At 39.4% G+C, this 21,090-nt stretch overlaps 1 protein-coding gene across 3 annotated transcripts in view; it reads right to left on the bottom strand.

The window, feature by feature from the left end:
* epha3 (eph receptor A3) overlaps positions 1-21,090 on the bottom strand; it is a 244,779-nt gene that overhangs the window by 183,338 nt on the left and 40,351 nt on the right. For all 3 annotated transcript variants that reach the window (XM_043701195.1, XM_043701197.1, XM_043701196.1), the window contains exon 3: positions 935-1,598. In XM_043701195.1, the coding sequence (XP_043557130.1) occupies positions 935-1,598 (664 nt within the window). The remainder of the gene's footprint in view (positions 1-934; positions 1,599-21,090) is intronic.

Genomic DNA, 21,090 nt, shown 5'->3' with positions numbered 1-21,090 from the left:
TTTAATGGGTTTTTTGGCATTCTTTGAATGAACCTGGAGTCCAGTTATGTGCAAAGTTAAACAAAATACCTTTGCCTTATCAGTATGCCAGTACTTTGAATGAGACAATAAGTACAAAAAAAATTTATTAAGAATTCACTGTTTTAGTGAATCTGATTAAAGTATGCTCATAAGTATTTTGGTCTATGCAGTCTGAATGATAGATCAAACACACATTTTGATGTTTTTGTATCATTGACTTACAGAATCAATTCTAAAGAAATGCATTGTCAAAATATGGCAAGGATCAACACTTAACTAGATCAAAGCACAACCTCATGACAGACACTTGTAGCCCACACAGACTGTAACAAAGAGCAGTACTTGATATCCCAAGGTAACCATGAGGATTCAACGTGCACAATACATGAGAATCAATAACCTTCCTGCATTGCTTTGCCAAGTGCACTCACACAGCAAAGTATGACATTTGGGATCCCACAACTCTCAGAAATGAATAAATGGAACTCTGTAAAAATGCCAAGTGTGACCTAGGATTAGCAACACTTGGTTATTATAAAATTCAATTGTATTTTTCCCTTATGCTTCTGGAATTATGTCAACAGATTCAAAGAAAGAGCAAGAGGGGCTCAAAAGTTGCTGAAAACATTAAAACACAATCAATTTTATCCATACTGCATAGACTGTAAATAGAAGAAAAAAAATGCAATTAAATATTCTAATACAATCAATTTTAAAGATAAATTCCAACCCAATGAGGGTGACACAATATGAATTTGCTAAAATTTCTGTGTACTAATGTGTTAAATTATCCTATAAACAAAGGGGGTTGGCAAATCTGTTGAAACTGATAACATGTTTCTGAAATGGGTTCAAATAATTCATAAACTGCTGACTGGGAGATTTTCCCAATTCTAGCTCAACTAATTGTTACCTTGGCACGTGTTTCCTCTTTCTTCATATCCAGCATTGCACAGGCATTTCCCTATTGGCACCAGCCATTCTCCATCTGTGCTGCAATACATCCTGGGTGGGTCCTCCTCCTTGGAATGATTGACACAGGAACCACGCACCTCCACAAGAGACAGGGAGTCTACTCCAGGCACTGTGTCTGGGAACATAACCAAGTTCCTTGTGATAAAAGGACACTTTTTGAAGAAGACACGCACAGACACTAATGCAACACAGGCACCAACGTCCTGAAAGGCCAAATAAAATCCTTTCTTGTTGATTGGCCCAACCTCACGGACCTCAGTGTTCAGCTTGAGGATTCGATCACCCAGATCCATCTGGGTGAAGCTCTCGTCTGCAGCAATGGTGTCAATCTTTACAAACTGGCTTTCCCTGAACCTGACAATATGATCTTCATCAGACTCCATGTAATAGAGGTTGAACGTTTCTTTACAGGATCCCAGCACCAAAGGGATGCTGTTGCAGTCTCTCAGCGTAAACTTAAGTTCAACATAAACCTTTTGGGCAGAGTTCCGAGGAATCCAGTTTGTTCGTAGCCAGTTGTTCTGACTGGGTTCCATTACATTACATACCTGGTAGGTACGGATTGGTATGTAGTGCTCGTCCACTCCGCTGATTTCTTCCCACTGAAAAGAAAATTTTAAAAAATGTTACAGAATTGTAACTTAGAACTTCTTCCTGTGCTGAGGCTTCTTCCCTCAATTCCACCTGACAATTCTCCAATTCAACTTGCCTGGAACATTAGTCATGGTCATATTTAACCCATAGAAAGAAACAAAACCTTTCCAAACTGGATATACTGCCAGTTGAATGAAAGAAAATTAGTGCAATTTGCTTTTCTGACACTGGCCCATTTAAAAAACAGCACACTAAGATAAGAGAAAAAAAGCAGTAAAATTCACAAATGACACATACTGATCTTCCTTATCTTATTTACATCAAATTGGAGACCCAGCATGACCAGTACATTTGTTTCCAAATATTGCTTTTTTTTACACCTAGGAATGAAAATGAACTTAACGTTTACTCTAGCTTCCATCTTGCACACCCACATACAATCCTCATTTTCCCTATTCATGATTTCTGGGTCTGGGGTGTCAGGCTGGGGAGGAGTCACACTTTTTCCGTTGCCATCTTTCCATTTCTCAGCTTAAAAAAAATGGCCAGGGGTTGAGGGGGTACCTCAGCCAAATTCCAAAGGCAGCAAGCAGATGTTTTCACAAATTATGCAAAGTCTTGTGTTGCCCTGCCCCCATACATTTTAGATCAGGTGTTCAATGGGGTCATCCTTAAAAGCAACAGCTAAATGCTGGGGGAGGAAAAAAAAGGCTGAGGAATTTAATGGTCCAGAGGAGCAATAGTGCTCCAGTAGGTAAACTCCAGCACAATGGCAGTCCCTCTGGATCACATCCCTTCCAGCCCTTCACACCCAATGAGTTCAACAATCAATCTGTCCCATTTCCTCTGTTCTGTCCCAGTGGCTGTAACTGGGTCCTGTCTCCTGCCCACTTGACCCCTGCAGTTCATTGACAACGTTTGAATGAGGTGCAAGTCAAAACTGGTTCAAGTTGTCGGGCATTGACATCAAGTGGGCAGCACTTTTGACCCCGCACCCATTGTGAGCAGAAGTGCAAGAACACCCATCTACACCCAACTGCTGAAAAACGGAACCGTGGCATTGCAGGGCAACTTGTTTTCGGAATAATGTCATTAATTCTCCTGTCTTGCAAACTGTTCAGGCTTGTCCTAAATATATCAAAAAAGCCAAAATATTTAATAGCACAAAGTATTATATACACAAAGGGGCTGTGTGTCATCTGGAAAGAAAACAGCGCAATGTTCAATGCTAATTGGGGTGGCATGGTGGCTCAGTGGTTAACACTGCTGCCTCACAGCAGCAGAGTCTCAGTTTCGATTCCAACCTTGGGTATCTGTCTGTGTGGAGTTTGTACATTCTCCCCGTTTCTGTGTGGGTTTCCTCCCAGTGTCCAAAGATGTGCAGGTTAGATGAATTGGCCATGCTAAATTGCCCATAGTGTTAGCTGCATTAGTCAGAAGGAAATGGGTCTGGGTGGGTTACTCTTTGGAGGGTCGGTGTGGACTTGTTGGGCCGAAGGGCCTGTTTCCACGCTGTAGGGAATCTAATCTAAAAATAATGTAATGTCACTAACTGCATGTTATGGGATTCATTTATTGAAAAAATCACTTTGTTGAATCTGTTTTGATAAAAAGTGACTGACAAACTGATCCTATTAGAGCAGATGCTCCTTCTGCTACAGTGAAGAGATTTTCTCAGTTTCTTTCCCCAGGAGCCAATAAACAAGTCCTCCAAGTTTCGGGTTAAATCTGATCATTAAGATGCACATCAATCCAGTTTAGCAGTATGCTTAGCAGCAACAATTGCAAACATTTATTATTGACTTGCTCCTCTGAGGTGGATTACATCAAACATATCTTTTAATTTTAATCCATCTGGGTTATCCCACACTCCAAAAAAATCTGTGAACCCTTGACTAAATACATCAATGTTTTGAATTGAATGTGGATTTAAAACAAAACAGGAAACCCAATAATGAGACAAGCTGCTCCTGATTATGTTGCATCTTGAAACTACCAAATCTGCATTAAATAGCATCATGAAAATAATCAGGTAAAAATATACTTATTGCAAAACTGATTACCTATTATTTTGGATTAAAGCTTTACCGGGGATCAAGAGGTATTCTAATTGTAATTATTCCTTGTAGGTTATTCATTGTTGTGATAAATTTATATCATGGAGTTTTCTGGTAGCTACACCAAGAATATAATTCTGGAAACTAGGCAAGTCAACATCTAGTCTCATTATTTTGACATTTACTGATGTCCAGGCACTGAAATTCAACCTTGGCCCTCTTGTTTCAATTAATGCAACGCTACATTATGTCAATGAGATATGACAGCTGTTATTAGTCTCCAGTACAGATGGACAATGAAAGTCCCAATTCTTTTGGGCACTAACTAAAGCTGTACAACTGCTAGAAACAGACAACACACTAAGACTCCTTCCTCCTGTCTTAGGTTCTGAGTTGTCATGGTGAAGAACTGCATTGGAATTGCCTCTCTGTATTTGGAATTCAATTCTAATTGAACGATATTGGGCTGAAAAATAACAGAAACCATATTGAAGGAGAGAGCAGAGGAATATATAGAATCTAAAATACAGTAATGAATCATCACCATGGATTTCAAAAGGGAAAAGTTTGCTTGACCAATTCCATTACTTTGTTTTGTAAAAAAAAATGAGTTGACAAGGATAATGCAGTAAATGTTATTCATCTAGATCTTCCAAGAGGCCTTCACTGAGGCAGCATGTAAAAAACTAATTAAAAAGGTCACAGCGTGTGCAGTCAGGGTCAAATGACAAAATGGATGGCTAGCTGACTCCAAGACCAAAATCATAGATTTGGAGAAAAGGGGAATTATTCAACATGATAAAAGGTGTTCAGTAGTGTTCCAAAGGACAAATGCTGACACCATTACCATTTACAATTTATATTTAAATTTAGACTTAGGAGTCAAAACTACAGTTTCTAAATTTGCAAATGACACCAAATTTGTTGCGACAGGGTGGGGGCTTATTAGTTAATGCTGAGGAAAATAGGAACAAATTACATAAATACATAAATACATAAATACAATAAATTTCATAATGAGCATATAATTGGCAAATGAATTTCAACAGAGATAAATGTGAGATATTACAGTTTGACAAGAAAATAAAGAGATTACATCTTAGAAAATAAAATTCTGAATGAGACAGAGGAGCAAAGGGACTTGGGAGTAAAAATACATAAATCATTCATGAAGTTACCAGGGCTATACAAAAACCAAACCGAGCACATACCATGATCATTTTTTCGAAAATGCACTATTTTGACTAACAAGGCCTTGTTATTCACTATCATTGTCCACAGCATTGCCCTTTTACACAATGCTTTTAAACACCGATTTTATTACTTTTCTTGTCACATTGTACAGCTGTGAGTGCAGCTTCCTCCTGACGGAAAGTCTAATTGCAATCATTGCAAAGCAAATGCAGTAACTAGAAGAAAGACCAGTCACAGCATCTCTTGTATCTGAACCATTTGGTGAAGATGTTTAGCATTTACAGTCTTTCTTTTAACCAGCACTGTAATAAGTGTCATCTCTGAATGCAATTTCAGCTCTTGAAGAATTAGGAATTCAGTTTGATCCAGAAAAGCTTATTCATGTGGGAGAAATAAGTTAACAATTCATTAGATAGACATTCACCATTCTAACATTGAAATAAAATGCCACTATCACTGTCCTGGGACACCTTCCCTAATGCTATTGTGGGTGTACCTACACCAAATGGATTGCAACAGTTTAAGAAGGCAGCTCACCACCAACTTCAAGAACGACTAGAATGGATAATAAATGCTGACTTAACCAGCTATGCCCACATCCCACAAATGAATAAAAACAACTGTCAATGGGATCACGGTTTTACCTCATGAGGGTATTGAGATTTTCTCTTCAGGTCTGGGGCACAGGGGACACCTTGGGTACACAGTTCCTTGAAAGTGTCAGGTAGACAGGGTGGTGAAGAAGGCATTTGGCACACTTGCCTTCATTGGTCAAAGCATTGAGTATAGGAGTTAGGACATCATGTTATACAAGACATTAGTGAGGCCACTTTTATAGTATTGCATACGAGCTGGTCGCCCTGCTACAGGAAGTATGGTATTAAACTGGAAAAGGTGCTGAAAAGATTCATAAGAATGTTGCCAACCAAGACTGAAGGGTTTGAGTTATAAGGAGAGGCTGGATAGACTAGGACCTTTTTCCCTGGGAGCATAGGGGGCTGAGGGGTGATGTTATAGAGGTTTTATAAAATTATGACAGGCATACATAAAGCGAATAGCCAAAGTCTTTTTCTCAGGATAAGGAAGTCCAAACCTAGAGGATATAGGCTTAAGGTCAAAAAGAAAAGATTTAAACTAGACCTGAAGGGCAACATTTTCAGACAAAACGTAGTCCATACACAAGCTGCCTGAGGGAGTGATAGATGTGAGTACAATTACAATATTTACAAGGTATTTGGACAGGAACATGAATAGGAAAGGTTTAGAGAGTTCAGGGCCAAATGCAGGCTTATGGGATAAGTTCAGTTTAGGAAACCCGGTCAGTATGAACGAGTTGGACTGAAGGATCTGTTTCTGTGCTGCATGACTCTATGACTCTATAACTATATCCGTGAGAGGGTAACTTGCTGGAATGTGCATACAGGCTTCAAAATGAGAAGGAAGTGAACATGGTTTATTATTCACAAAATCAAAGTGTTCCACAGCTCGCTATTGTAAAGAGTGTGAGCACTCATGAAAGGCATAGCCCATAGGATTCCATTGTCAGTATTTCTCCGAAAGAAAGGCAATAAAATGAAGGGAAAAAAATGCAAGTTCTTGCCATATTCTAAACTATTACATATAAACTGTAAAGTAATGTTAGATTCAGGAAAGCAACCCACAGGGCTTTATGATTCCTGACATCAGGTGGAGAAGAGGTTTGGTGCCTCCCACAAGTTTTAATTAGTACAGTGGCCTTTGTATCCATTTTCCAATGATTCAACCTGCTGATCATCTACCTGAAATTTCACAGTTCTGCTGTATAAACACAGTCCTGAGGCACAGCTGCTGACCCCAGTCTCCTTCACACTGACATAAATGCAAATGACAGACCATGGAAAATTCATTTAATTTGTGCTATGTGCTTTCAGTAAGAGCTGGACCAGACAACAGCCCTGGATTTTACTTGGCGGCTCGCCTCTGCTAGATACATGTTCCAATACATTGAGCTCCCACTGCAGACTCACTGCAGAATGGGATGTGTCCTGGCCTCATTGAGCTGAGCTGGGAGAAAGCTCAAGGTAGCTACATGGCCTCCTGCCTACAACAAGCAAGTGGTGGGATCATCTGCTGGGCCATTTCAAGAGGTTTCACAAAATTGGTGGGGAGTTAGATTTTACAGCTAGAATCTTCTGCTGCCAATGGTGGAGAAAGATAATTGGGATTGACACCTCATTACCAATTAAGATTCTTAAATGGTCAACCAATGATAATTGAAGGGTTTCATGCCACACAGGCGGGCCTGTTGTCACACAGCATGCACAACATCTGATAGAGCACATCTAAAATGCCAATTTAAGGGATTTGACCCTCTGGAATAACTGTACAGAGGCCAGTATCCCATCACCAAGTCACCCTGTATTTACATGTACCCAGGATGCTGGCTGTGGCCAGCTCTGAGTCAGTCCCCAAAATGAGGAGATTCGGAATCCTCTGTTTATACTGGTCAACCAGGGCTCCCCATTTGGCCTAGGTTAACAACCCAAACCAAGAATCTATTAGTCAATGAGATCCATCTGGTTCCAATCACTTCATCCTCAATCAAAGGCAATCTGTTCTTGAGTAGGGTGCAATAAATAAGGCAATGGGGAGCATTGTGAGAGCCAATTATCTCCCCTTGCTCCCCATGCACTCTCTCCCTGCAATATGTCAAACAGCCACTGACCCACAATCTTACCTTTCTTTGTCCTAGGTCCTCTCTGATATATGAAGTACAGAATGTACCCTTCCTGCAAGTCAATGCCTCCATTTTACTCTCACCTTTGTGGGCCTTCCACCTCTGCCAGGATCTGGATTCCAGCAGTCGACCTGACTAGTGCCTGAGTTGTTTATGGTTTGACAGGCCTTCCCTGGAAGGGACAGTGCCAGGTCTTTCACTAATTCTCCATACAGCCACCAGGCCACCTCAAGAGGACTTCACAAATCAGTGGGCCACAAACCCCACTTGCAAATGTCACATGTGGCATGTTGACATCGGACCAGCAATGCAAAGTTATTACACATCTCAAACCTTCCAGAAGCCAAGCAACTGTGTAAATCTGAAGTCCACCCAACTGCCAAATAGTAAGCTATTGAATTTGTTAAAAAAAAACTGTATAAAATTGTCCATCACCCACTACATTTTTCAAGTGTTGAACAGATCACAATTTGAGAGTTTTCTCTAGCAGCGCTAATAAAGTTACACAAGTTCAGAGTAAAGACCTCCCACTATAACTGCGCTGAATGTGGCAGTTCATTCTGCTGTTGAAAGCAGCTGTATTTGCTCTTTGATTTCATGTGTGAACTTTCAATGTAAAGGAAAGATCAGTTTAGACACTGGGGGATCTTTAAATTTGTGGTTGTGACAGACTTCCTGTTTGCAGGATGATTCCATGCTTTCCATGATGTCCCTTATCAGACACCTGATGACGTGCAGAGTCCACTTTTCACTAACCAGCCAACTCCCATTGGCTTGACTCAATGGTCTGAAATGGTATTTGGTGGGGTGAAACCATTCTCTTTGCATCAACTTTCCTTTCCCCCGCCCCACTGAGAAATGTAAATTCTAGCCCCAACAAGGAATTCCAAGCTTCCATTTCATTGTAGGTAACTTCTGTTCATGACCTGAGCATTTGTGATAGCCCACTTCCAGTGAGGGAAGGTAAAATTACAAATAAGACCTGTAAAGTCACTAGGACAACAGATTCAAATACAAACCAGAACCCCATCAGCTTTTGTCGCAGGAATCTTAGGTTCTATTTCAGTTGTGCAGATAAAAATAGTTTGTTTGGTTCCTTGTAGCTTCAAGATGGGCAGTTGGTGGATTTAAACTGCCCACTCACCTGGCTTCTGCCAGGCAGCTAGGGTTAAATCACCGTATACTTTGAGGACTCTCAATTATTGGTCAATTTCACCTGGTGGTCTCCTCTGTGATGATCGATGAAACTTGCAACTGAATTTACACTTTGGAAGTAATAGTGTACAATAATCATGACTTAAATGCAATTGATGACTTAAAGCAAGGTGACTGTTTGTTGAGTGGTGCTGTTAGGCAGCTTAATTGTTTCTGAGTTATGAAGCAAACAGCTAGGCTTGGAATTTCTTCTCAGCAGCTCCATGGCCCTAACTTAGCCAAATATGGAACATTTATGTCCATGAGAGGAGTTTCTACCAGAGGCCCAGACAAGTTACGGCTGGGGGAGCAGAAGCATCTCAGAGGAATAAACTCCTGGCTTTGCAAATAAATCCATGTTCCTCTGATTTCGAGTGACATAATTTTGTTAATTTCATTACTTTCATTTCATCACAAAGACGCAGCTCTTTGGGTCATCCATATCTTTAATAAGGTTCCACCACTTTCTCCAGATCTTAAATTACACACAGCTAAGTTTACTTCTTACATATTTCAATGTCTGTCTTCCGCATAAAAGGATTGCTTGATTGAAATAAAATATCTGAAGCACAAATAATGAAACAGTCTGTTTGCAGTAATATCACAGCTGTAATTACATTTAGCGTAACCCTGTGTGATGTCTTTTGAGTGTATTCTCTAGCTGTGGATCAGTTAGCAAGCTTGACTTTTATCTTTTTTGAAACAAAGCTTAGTCTGCTTTGTATTTGAAAGTATTACACAATAAAAGGTCTTCCAGGTGTCAGCAATTATACACAAGGTTCAAACAAGTGAATGTTATGATTTTTTTTATTCTTCGTTTGAACATTTCCCAGAGTGCCACTCTGAGCACTGATGTATGAACTGCTGAATGGCAGCTTTTAATGAGATCTGTCAGATTTTCAAACTCCTAACCTCTAGCTCCCCACTGCACCATCTCCATACCATACCCTTGTGAGTGCTTGGGTTAATAGAAATAAATGGGACTTTCACATATAATTGAAAAAAAGTCTTAAATTCTACTGTTGATTTAAGCTAGGTTTTTCCATTTCCCATGCAACCAATTCAGACATATTTCAGCTAACAATGAGGAGTTCATTAAGCTGTCTGTGCAACAACAGACTAACCTAAGACTAAGACTAAGGCCCTTGTGGTACAGTGGGGGTATTCCTATCTCTGAGCCATACGTTCCAGGTCCAATTCCATCTGCCATGGAGGTGTGTCGTAACAGATACAAAGAGCTTGATTAAATTCCGACTCAAAAAATTTCCAACTGCTGCCATGATAACAATCTGAAGCTTTTACTATAATACCAACAAATGCTGTTAAAGAATAGTACACTGTATAAAACAGGGTCAAATAATTTCGACTGCATTCACTGCCTCAATATGAAATGTAGCAACTTTTTCATCATTCTTAGATACAACTAACTACCACATCTAGTGTCTGAATTTGTTTTAGATGTACAAATGTAAGAATATTATACTAATATTTACCATATCCATCTTACAGCCCGAACCTGCCTTTTCTGTTGGCATTCAAGCATTCCCATGAACATGGGGTTCTCACCTTAACCTAAGTTTGCTTACTACACTTGACAGGAGGTTAGGGAAACACCAAAGCATTCTTCAAAGTCCATTTCATAGAAATGACCCCTCAGGGATTTCTAAGCTTTACAAATTTAGAAATAATAAAGTAGTCGCCTAAATTTGCTAACAGTCTTTCAAAGTAGCCTTGAAGGAAAGAATTCTTATTGATTGGTCAGTGACATTACATGGTTAAGGATATCACCCAGACTGTCGCCCAAATGCAAACAGATCAGGTTCGATTAGTTTTTGTGGGGAAGGTTCTGTTTCATATTTCAATAAACAAAGATTATTTTCTATATGATTTTGTTGCCATTATGCATCTATTTTGTTTTTAATTTGTTCACGCAGCATGAATATCACTGGCAAGGCCAATATTTAACATTCAGTAGTAATGCGCTTGAGAAAATGTTGCTGAGCTAGTTTTTCAAACTGTCCTGTTCTAAGTTAGAGTAGTCAAGAGGAACTCTAAGTATTATGTCCCCAATGTTCTTATTTTTCTGTCTCCACTTTGACGTACAATTTTATAAACAGCTTTTCTATATCTGCCAAGATCTCAAAACACCCAAGTCTGCTTCATGGAATGGAGATACCTGTATGATCCTGTTACATATCCTATATAAGAACAGACCAGCAATTGAAATACAGTAGTTACAAAGCCAGACAGCTTGCAGGCTTAAATACCCATAAATAAGCCACAAAATAAAAGGTAAAACTTGATTGTTCAAGATTCTCTTTTCTTATTGGGATATCAGAATCTCTGCTCTGATGCGACGTCAGGCTAAGTACCTGCTTCTTCCAGCACAGAGAAAGAGAGAAACAGGAGGGTCATTGACCTGTCCTCAAATGTGTTGCCATTTAGTGAAGTGTTGGCTGATTTGTGTCTGAATCCCATTTACCTTTTGGCTCCATATCTTTTTATACCCTTGTCAGATAAAAACCCATCAACCTCAGGTTTAAAATTAAGCGATCTTTCACTACCTTTTATGCGAGGCAACTCCACATTTTCAATCCTCTTTGTCTGAAGAAATCTTTATCAACTTTCCTACTGAATAACTCAGCTGTTTCAAAGGTTAATATTTATCTTCTTCTCCTGGACTCTCCAACTGTCAGAAACACTTTTTCCGGGCTTCCACTATATTAATTATTTTCAGAAATGTAAAATCTCAATCAAATCACCCCTTAGCATCATTAGTTATGTAATTTCTCTTTATTATTTAATCCTCAAAATTCTGGTAACATTCTGGATTGTTTGAGGCTTTATGTGCTCTAAGGGAATAGTGCTGAAGGCTTAATGATTCATCATAATTGTTAACAACTTAAAAAATAATTTAGAAGATCATGTACTCAAATTTTCTAAAGGTTGGCAGTACAGTACCTAGAGCAGTGTAGATGGAAGTGTGTTCTATCGATACCTGTCTTGTTGTTTTAAGTGTATAACAAGTGTAGTAAATGGATCACAAGACAGGTACATTTAAAGGTATAAACTCATATTATCCACCTAAAAAGGATATAGCATAATTCTTTATAAGTGATGACAATCTAGAAATAACTGAGGTCTGAAAAGATGCAGGTATCCAGGTACATAAATAATAAACGTGCCATATAAAAACAGGCCTTGAAAATAATGAAAAAGTCTAATGGAATGTGGGCTTTTGAATCTGGAAGACTACATGACAACAGAAGTCTTGCTTCAGCTAGGTAAAGCCCTGGTTAAACCACATCAAGGCTTTATGTTAGTAGTTCTGGACACCAGACTTAGGAATAATATATTCGCTTTGGATAAAGTACAGCATGGATTGATAAGATTAAATATTATAGGTGTTAAGCTATGCAGAAATGTTAAATTTTAAAGTATGTGGAATTTATCAGGTGAAGAGATGACATGGACAAATTTTCCAAATATTCAGCGAAACATACAGGTAAATGAGGAGAAATGATTTCTGTTAGTTGGGAAGTTCAAAAATTAGAACCCATGCTTTAGGAGTGAAATTAGAACACACATCAATATCTAAAAGGTGGAACTCTCTTCCAAAACAGCAATTAATGCCAAATCAGTAGTTCATTCCAAATCTGAGACTGATTATTTTCTTGATAGCCGAAGGTAAAAAGACATATGGAACATTGGTGCCTATAACATGTTTGATCAGAGCAATGAAAAAGAGTCACATCGAATTTGAAACACTAATGCTGTTTTTCCCTCCACAGATACCATCAGACCTATTCAGTTTTTCCAGAATTTGGTTTTTCATTTCAAATTTCCACCAGTTCATTCTCAGTGCATACAGGAACAAGAATAGGCCATTTATGGAAATAGAGTTATTAGCTGAATGACAAAACGTGTGGTATTGGAAAAGCACAGCTGGTCAGGCAGCATCTGAGGAGCATAGAGTCTCCTCAGATGCTGCCTGACCTGCTGTGCTTTTCCAACACCATACGTTTTGACTCTGATCCCCAGCATCCGCAATCCTCGCTTTCTCCTTTTGAGCTAAATGGCCTACTCCTGTTCCTGTAAATATATCCAAACCCATCACAGTATCCAAAAACTCATCAGGAGAATCAAAATGATCAGCAGGAATGTAACATTACTCAGGAGAACTGAAACAGAACGCTTTTGAGTATTCACAATATGACTTAACACCAGAAAATGCTTTGCCAAGATTAATAAAATCAAAAATTAATCAAACTTTTCTCTTTGTTTGGATTTCCTTAAGCATTTCCGACCTCCTTTGAAACCTTTGTTAATGTAAATACTGATAGGCACTGCATGCAAGCTCGAAACTGAAAATGTTTAAGACCTGTAACAAATTGATCTCCCTGCATTCTTTGACCTCTATTTTATTCCTAACTTCTTTTCAATAGTTTTCCATGAGGCCTGGACTTCGCTTATGGCCCTGTGAATCTGAAACTGAATGAGACAAAAATGAAGGTGTACCCTGTGCATGCATGCAGTGTTCTCACCAGCAATTTCCTTTCTTTTAAATTCAGTGCTTGGTAAACTGGGATCAGCTGTGTCTCGGTTGATAGCCCCCAGATCTGTGAAACAGGAGGTCATGGGTTCAAGTCACCACTCCAATGAGTTGAATACATAATCTAGTCTGGCAATTCAGTGCAACACTGAGAAAGCACTGCATTACTGGAGGTGATGACTTTCAGCTAAAGTGAGAACTCTCCTCTGTCCTTTCAGGCAATGGACCCAATTTTAGGAGGAATTGCAATCACATTCAGATTGCTACTCAGAACCACAAAAACGTCATGATGCAGAAGGACACTTTTCTATCCATCAAGCCTGCGTGGACTCATGATCACTAAGTACAATTCTCCTACTTTTGCCCACACCTTTGCATGTTATTTTCTATCCAAATATTCATCTAATGTCCTATGGAATGTCTCAATTGAACCTGTTTCCACCACATTTTGAGGCATTTTATAACCTAGATATTCAATGAATAAAATGCTTTTCCTCACTTTACCCCTGAATCTTTTATAGATCATTAAATCTATGCCCTCTCCCTCTCCTCATTTTATTACATGAAGGAAGAGGTCTGCATTTTTGGCAGGAGATTCCAATCTGGGCTCGTTCATAAATGTGAAGCAGGCTTCAAATCTGACAGGTCCCTTATAGTACAGGAAGTCTGGGGAGGGCAAACCATGCCACCATTCTCAACATTAGTTCCTTGCCATGTCCTGTGATTTCAATGCTTGGCATCACATAATGCATATGTAAAAGAGCAAATATGTAAAGGTAAAAGGTAAGGGAGTCATGTTGCCAGGAGGGTACGGTGCCAGGTGAATAGGGTATAGGGTACCGGGGTAGGGAACTAAGGATGTGAAGGTGTGTTCACATCGAAGGGAATATCGGTTCACTGTGGAATGTTGGTGGGAGTGGATGTGCTCACTGGTGCCCTCTGGGGACAGCGGTGGATATTGGGTCCAGCAATGCTGGAGGGTGGGGAGATGGAAGGTTGGGGTGCTAGCCACTGGGTGTAGATGAGGGAACAAATCTGACAATGAAATCATAGAGATGCACAGTGCAGAAACAGACCCTTTGGTCCAATGCGTCCATGCCGACCAGGTACCCTAACTTAATCTAGACCAATTTGCCAGCACTTGTCCAATATCCCTCTAAACCCTTCCTATTCATATACCCATCCAGATACCTTTTAAATGTTGCAATTGTACTGGCCTCCACCACTTCCTCTGGCAGCTCACTCCATATATGCACCACCCACTGCATGAAAAAGTTGTCCCTTAGGTCCTTTTTATATCTTTCTCCTCTTACCCTAAACCTATGCCCTCTAGTTCTGGACACCCCCACCCCAGGCTAAAGACCTTGTCTATTTATCCTATCCATGCCCCACATGATTTTGTCAACCTTTATAAGGTTATCCCTCAGCCTCTGACACTCCAGGGAAAATAGCTGCAGCCTGTTCAGCCTCTCCCTATAGTTCAAATCCTCCAACCCTGGTAACATTGTTGTAATTTTTTTCTGAACCCTTTCAAGCTTAACAACATCCTTCCAATAGAAAGGAGACCAGAATTGCATGTATTATTCCAACAGTGGTCTAACCAATGTCCTGTACAGTCGCAACATGACCTCCCAACTCCTACACTCAATACTCTGACCAATAAAAGAAAGCATACCAAATGGTTTGGAGGGATGTGGGCCGGTGCTGGCAGGTGGGACTAGATTGCGTTGGGATATCTGGTCAGCATGGACTTGTTGGACCGAAGGGTCTGTTTCCATGCTGTACATCTCTATGACTCTATGACTCTATGTCTACCGCTCTGCCCTCATCAATCCTCTTTGTTACTGCGGTGACTTGGAAACTTCTGAAGTCATGAAAGGTGCTATGAAAGTACACATTATTTCCTTTCTTTCGTTCAAGAAATCTTCAGCTTTCCTACGATTCAACTCTACTTAGATTCAAGATCATTGATATTGAAAAGGTAGGGGGTATGTAAGTCTTAAAGGGGTATTGCAACCTAACCAAGCTGGAGTGGTATGGTAAAACCTCCACTGGTGCAAGTACTGATTTTCCTTTTAAACATGGCAATGGTTTATAAGTCTGCCAAAAACATTTCAATAACAATTTCATTGGCATAAATTGGAAGTTATTAACTTTAGTTACACATTAAACATTGACAAGCAGGTAAAGTTAAATCAGGAGTTTCTGACTTCCAAACCCAGGAATGCAGCAATTCTATGGTTTCCACAAGATATAAAGCTGTTGAGCATTTAAAACATGTAATAGCAAAGATAGGCTTTTTAATAATTTAGAAGATATTTCATAAGACTGGATGACAGTTTTGAATAAATATTTTGCTTTCTGTCGACTCAAAGATTCATAAGACACTTCATGGCACAAAATCCTCAAACAGCACTGTATGTCTTTGGATTATTATTCCCATGCAGAGCACAAAGAAGTATTGATGTGAGAAATTGAATATGAAACAGGATTGTGTTTGTTAACCAAAATATGTTTTTTGTAGTATCTTTAATGCAACAAAGAGCTTAATTAAGCATCAAACCAAAAGATGTGAAATTAGGATAAGGTGAAATTGAATACTTGGTTAATCAGACAGATTTAAAGGTGTGATATTAAATGAGAAAAGTGGGAAAATAATCATGACAGCAGTACCTAAACAACTGAAGGCAGTGACACAAACTACTGTATGAGTACCTTGCATTTAACATAGTCTGTGTTTCAGGAGTCCATGAGCTGTTTGTACACTCCAATCTGGCTGTTTACACGCAGTCAGTTTGCAAGCTGCACAAATAAACCAATGGCCTGCTGTAATGTCTGCTTCATAACTTAGAAAGTGTTTTACTATTTTAAATGGGCTAATCATGAAGCAAGTAGAAAGGGAGGACTGCAGATGCTGGAGATCAGAGTCAAGAGTCTGAGATGTTGGAAAAGCACAGCAAGTCATGCAGCATCCAAGGAGCAGGAGAATTGACACTTCGGGCAGGAGCCCTTCATCAGAAAAGTCCATGTGGAATCAGATGGTTCCATACTGAGGAAGGAGACATGGCTGTGGTAGCGAGTCTGCTTGAGGACTTGGCTGAAGAGCTTCAGGGCAGAGGAGAGGACCTGGGGGTACAGTGAGAGAGGGACTCAGTGAGATCTTTGTAGAGAGAGGAGGAGAAATTCTTCAAGGTAGGCATCCTTGGAAGAGGCTTCACAGTAAGTTTGAAATCAACTAGGAGAAAGTGAGGACTACAGATGCTGGAGATCAGAGTCGAGAGTGTGGTGCTGGAAAAGCACAGCAGGTCATGCAGCATCCGCAGAGCAGGAGAATCGAAGTTTCGGGCAGGTGCCCTTCTTCAGGAATTCCTGATGAAGGGCTCCTGCCCGAAATGTCGATTCTCCAGCTCCTCAGACTCTCGACTCTAATCCATGAAGCTGATCAATAAGACACTTCATGGTAAGTGACTAATTATTTGACCATTACAGACCACATGATACACAAACAATGAGGACGGGGAAGTTGGGCACATATAATGGGGATGAAATGAAGGGACAGAGTTCTTCGAGGCCTGAGACAAGTTACAGAGATAGAGAGGTCATAGAAGGACCTGAAGTATAGTTTTCCGATCAAGCTGTTGGTGAACAGGGAGCAAATGTAAGCCAATGAACTCTGGTGCGATGGGTACCTGGGCTTTGATGCAAGTTAGAAAACTTTAAAGCATTAAATGTGTTATTTTGGGTAGAGTAGGAAAAGAAATTCAGAAATCATCAATTTTCTGTCATCATGAAATCTGGAAGGACTGAAACCCACGAATCAAGACATCACAGAAGTGGTTACAAGTAGCGTTCTTTGAATAATTTACCTACAACCAAAGTTATTATTTTCCCAGCTTGTGCAAAGCTGATGTTTCATTTCCAACCAAAGCTTTTCTTTTATTTGTCTGGATGCCCTTTCAATTTTTTCCCCAATAAAGGAACTTTACATCCTTACACAGTCTGACCTACTTGTGACTCCAGACCCACAGCAACGTGTTCACTCTTAACTGTTCTATGGGCTTCAGGGATGGGCAATAAATATTAGCTGAGCCAATGACACCCACATCCCTTGGATTTTTAAAACAAAATTATAGATATATATTTATATATATGTAAAATTGACTTGATTTTCATGAGCTTGAGAAAACAATTCTGATGCAGGTTAAAAGAAACAGGAAGCTGTCTGGACACATTGAGTTGAATGGATCACAGTGTACCTAGATAGATTGGTGGAGTAGATTAAACTAATTTTAACTGCAACTGATAGTTTTCACCAAAAAAAATGGTTATTGAGTTAAAGCCACTTAGCCATTGAAGAAAGGCTTTCAGATCTTCAGGTGAGAAAGACAATGTAGATCATAGATCTCTTAGAATGTTACTACTAAAGCTTGAAAGAAATCACGTGAAATTCATTTTTGGAGTTAATACAATTCGACACAAAATTTTGCCGCACTTCCAGTATTTGAATATGGTTCATTAATGTTTTTGTCTGCTTTTACTATATGGAGACAACATTTGGGATATCCACTTTTGAAGCTGTCTGTTCATCAACTTGTAAGACATATACCAACAATAAGGAGAAAGTGAGGACTGCAGATGCTGGAGACCAGAGTTGAAAAATGCTGGAAAAACACAGCAGGCCAGGCAGCATCTGAGGAGCAGGAGAATCGACGTTTCGGGCATAAGCCCTTCTACACCAACAATAAATCTTACGTGTATGGCATCTTTAATTATTAAAGCATTTGAAGGTGATTCACAATTGGGTAATCAACCAATAGCAGGTGTTGTGCTAAATAAGTGACATCAGAGCGAACGATCAAAAGTTGACTCAAACAGGATTGTTTTACTGGAGGCATGACAGGGGAGATATGGAGAAGATTTTAGGAAGAATTCCAGAGCTTAAAGGATAATCAACTGAAGGCACAGCCACCAATAGTTGGGTGAAGATCTGGGGAATGGAGGAATTTAAAGCCCCTAGAAGATTTTAGACAAGACAATAGATAATAGACAATAGGTGCAGGAGTAGGCCATTCAGCCCTTCGAGCCTGCACCGCCAAATGGTCTATCCCATATTTTTAAGCTGTGTCCTCTGGTTCAGCACTCACCCATCAGTGGAAATATGTTTCCTACTGCCAGAGTGTCCAATCCTTTCATAATCTTATACGTCTCAATCAGATCCCCTCTCAATCTTCGAAACTCAAGGGTATACAAGCCCAGTCGCTTCAGTCTTTCAGTGTATTTTAGGACTGAGCTAGATCCAGATGAAGAATGATGAGTTTCAAGACTTGAGGCATTGATGGGACTGGATATCTACTTAGATCTGTGAGCAGTTGACTGAGTGAAACTTCTAGAATTTAAATCATAGGCAGCAGTGTTTATGGAGTAGATGGGAGGTCAAAGGTTGAATACAATATAAATAACTGCAAAGAAAGATAAAACAAATTAAAAGAGAAAACTTAGACTGGGATAAAGCTAGCTCAAAAATACAAAACACTCAGAGGTTCTATCAGTAATTATTCAAATGTTAACACTGCATACCGTAGAAAGTGGGTCTGAGGAATTAATAAAAGGAAAACGAAAAGATAGTATATGATTTGAACAGATAGTTTGCATTGTTCTTCACAATAGTGTCCACAAGTAACATCCCAGAAACAGAAAATGAAAGGGAGGGAGGAGCTCTGAAAAATTAGAACTGTAAGGAAAGTGGAACGAAGCAAATTACAAGACCTACAGTATGGCAAGTCCCTGGATCCTAATGAAGTTCACCATAGGTGTTGAAAGATGTGCCTAATGAGATCATTAATGGGTTGGTTTAATGTTCCAAAAGTCCTTAGATTCAGAGAAGGTTTCATTAGGCTGGAAAATAACAAATGAAACCCCTTTGCTCCAAAAAAAAAGGGAGCCAGAAAGCAGGAAACTATTGGCAAGTAAAGTATCCATAATATAACTGGATCAACAGAACAATTTGCTCATGAGAGAGAGATGTCGGGGGTGGTTTTTAACCTGAGGGTCACCATGCCTCCGGTGAGTGGAGAGGTTGAAAAGGAGATCCCTTCATCATAACATCTGCCAATACAGGAACTGAACCCACACAGTTGGCATCAGTGTTGCAAACCAACCATCTAGTCAACTGAGCTAACTAGGCCCCTTTAATTCATCCAATACATGATGTAGTTTAACATCTTCATTGTAAAGAAGATAGAAGCAATTAAAGATATCATGGCAAAGCTTTAAGAAAAAAGAATCATGGTAATCATGCAAGGTAAAATAGTTACGTGGAAAAAAAATCACGTCTAACTAATGTATTGGAATTCATTGAAGAATTAACAGGTGCCATCAATAAAGGGGAGCTAGTGGAAGTACTTAGATTTCCATAAGACATTTGATATGGTGCCTTATCAATACTCACTAAATGAAAGTCATGGTAGAGGCTAACAGGTTGCCATGGATAGAAGATTGAAGAGATACCGGAACAAATGGCTCTAATGTTCAAGTACCCCCCACTGTGCTTTGCATTGTAGTTGTGATTTGCACCAGAGGGGACCTTTCCCTTCTTCTCTATGCCTTGCAGTGTTGTGCTTTCCTCTTCTGTTGTTTATAAGAATTACAGTTTCAATTTCAATGATGTGTACAACTAGAGAAAAAAACTACCTCAAGTGACTTCCTATTGATTTCTTCATTTGTGCTTAAATGAAAAACACATCCATTCGAAAATTATTCTAAACTCACAGACAGTTGATAACTCCCTCAAGATTCTTACGCTTTCACCTTTGAAAACTCATGGTTCCACAATTGCTGGCTCATAAACCCTGAATATGGAAACCTTATTTGAACCTTCAGTAACTGGCAAAAGAGTAGGGCTTTCCATATAAGTTCCATAAATATGATCTTGTTTAACTGCAAGGCAGAATTGCAAGTAACAGAACTAAACACCATTGCCTAAGAGTATAGTACTGCAGTGTATATATGCTGGGGAAGATACAATCATTTTTCTTCTATATTCCTTTTCATAGGAGATGGCATCGCTGGCAAGGTCAACATTTGTTGCCTATCTAAAACTAACTTTGAACAGGATGGCTTGTTTGGCCATTTCAGACAGCAGCTCAGAGTCTGAGAGTCTATAGTCACATATAGAGCAACGATGCGAACTTCCTTCTCTGAAGGAGAAATAGGTTTTTCCTCTGGTAACCAATGATAGCTTCATGCTCAGTAATACTGTAATAAGCTTTCAATTCCAGATTTTATCAAGTGAATTTCAATTCTATAAGCTGTCTTAGTGAGATTGAAACCCATGTTCCCTTGGCATTAACCTGGGCCTACTAGTTAGCGATCTGATTACTATACCACTGCTTCCCCTTTACTTCAGTCATTACACTTGTTAAAATTCAGGTAAAAATTTGAAAAGTTCACTTTGCAATGGATAAAGTATTTTTTCAAGTAAAGCAGAAAAAGCAGTGTCAAACTATGCAAATATTGTCTTGAAATTTATGCTGACCTAAATTTTTACTGGTCATGAAAATAAACTAATAAATTGATTAAATTAATAAATTGAGTAATAAATGTACTCTAGTTGAAAATGTCACAGAATCCTACAGTATTGAAACAGTCCATTCAGCCTATACCAACCCTCCAAAGAGCATCACACCCAGACTCATCTCCTTACCCTATAATCCTGCGTTTGAAAAGCCATGTCTAACACACTTTATCTCTACATGCCTTGACACAATAGGCAATTTAGCATGGTCAAT

This window comes from Chiloscyllium plagiosum, chromosome 12, assembly GCF_004010195.1.
Source record: "Chiloscyllium plagiosum isolate BGI_BamShark_2017 chromosome 12, ASM401019v2, whole genome shotgun sequence".
Lineage (NCBI taxonomy): Eukaryota > Metazoa > Chordata > Chondrichthyes > Orectolobiformes > Hemiscylliidae > Chiloscyllium > Chiloscyllium plagiosum.
This window is presented reverse-complemented; position numbering and strand designations above follow the sequence as displayed.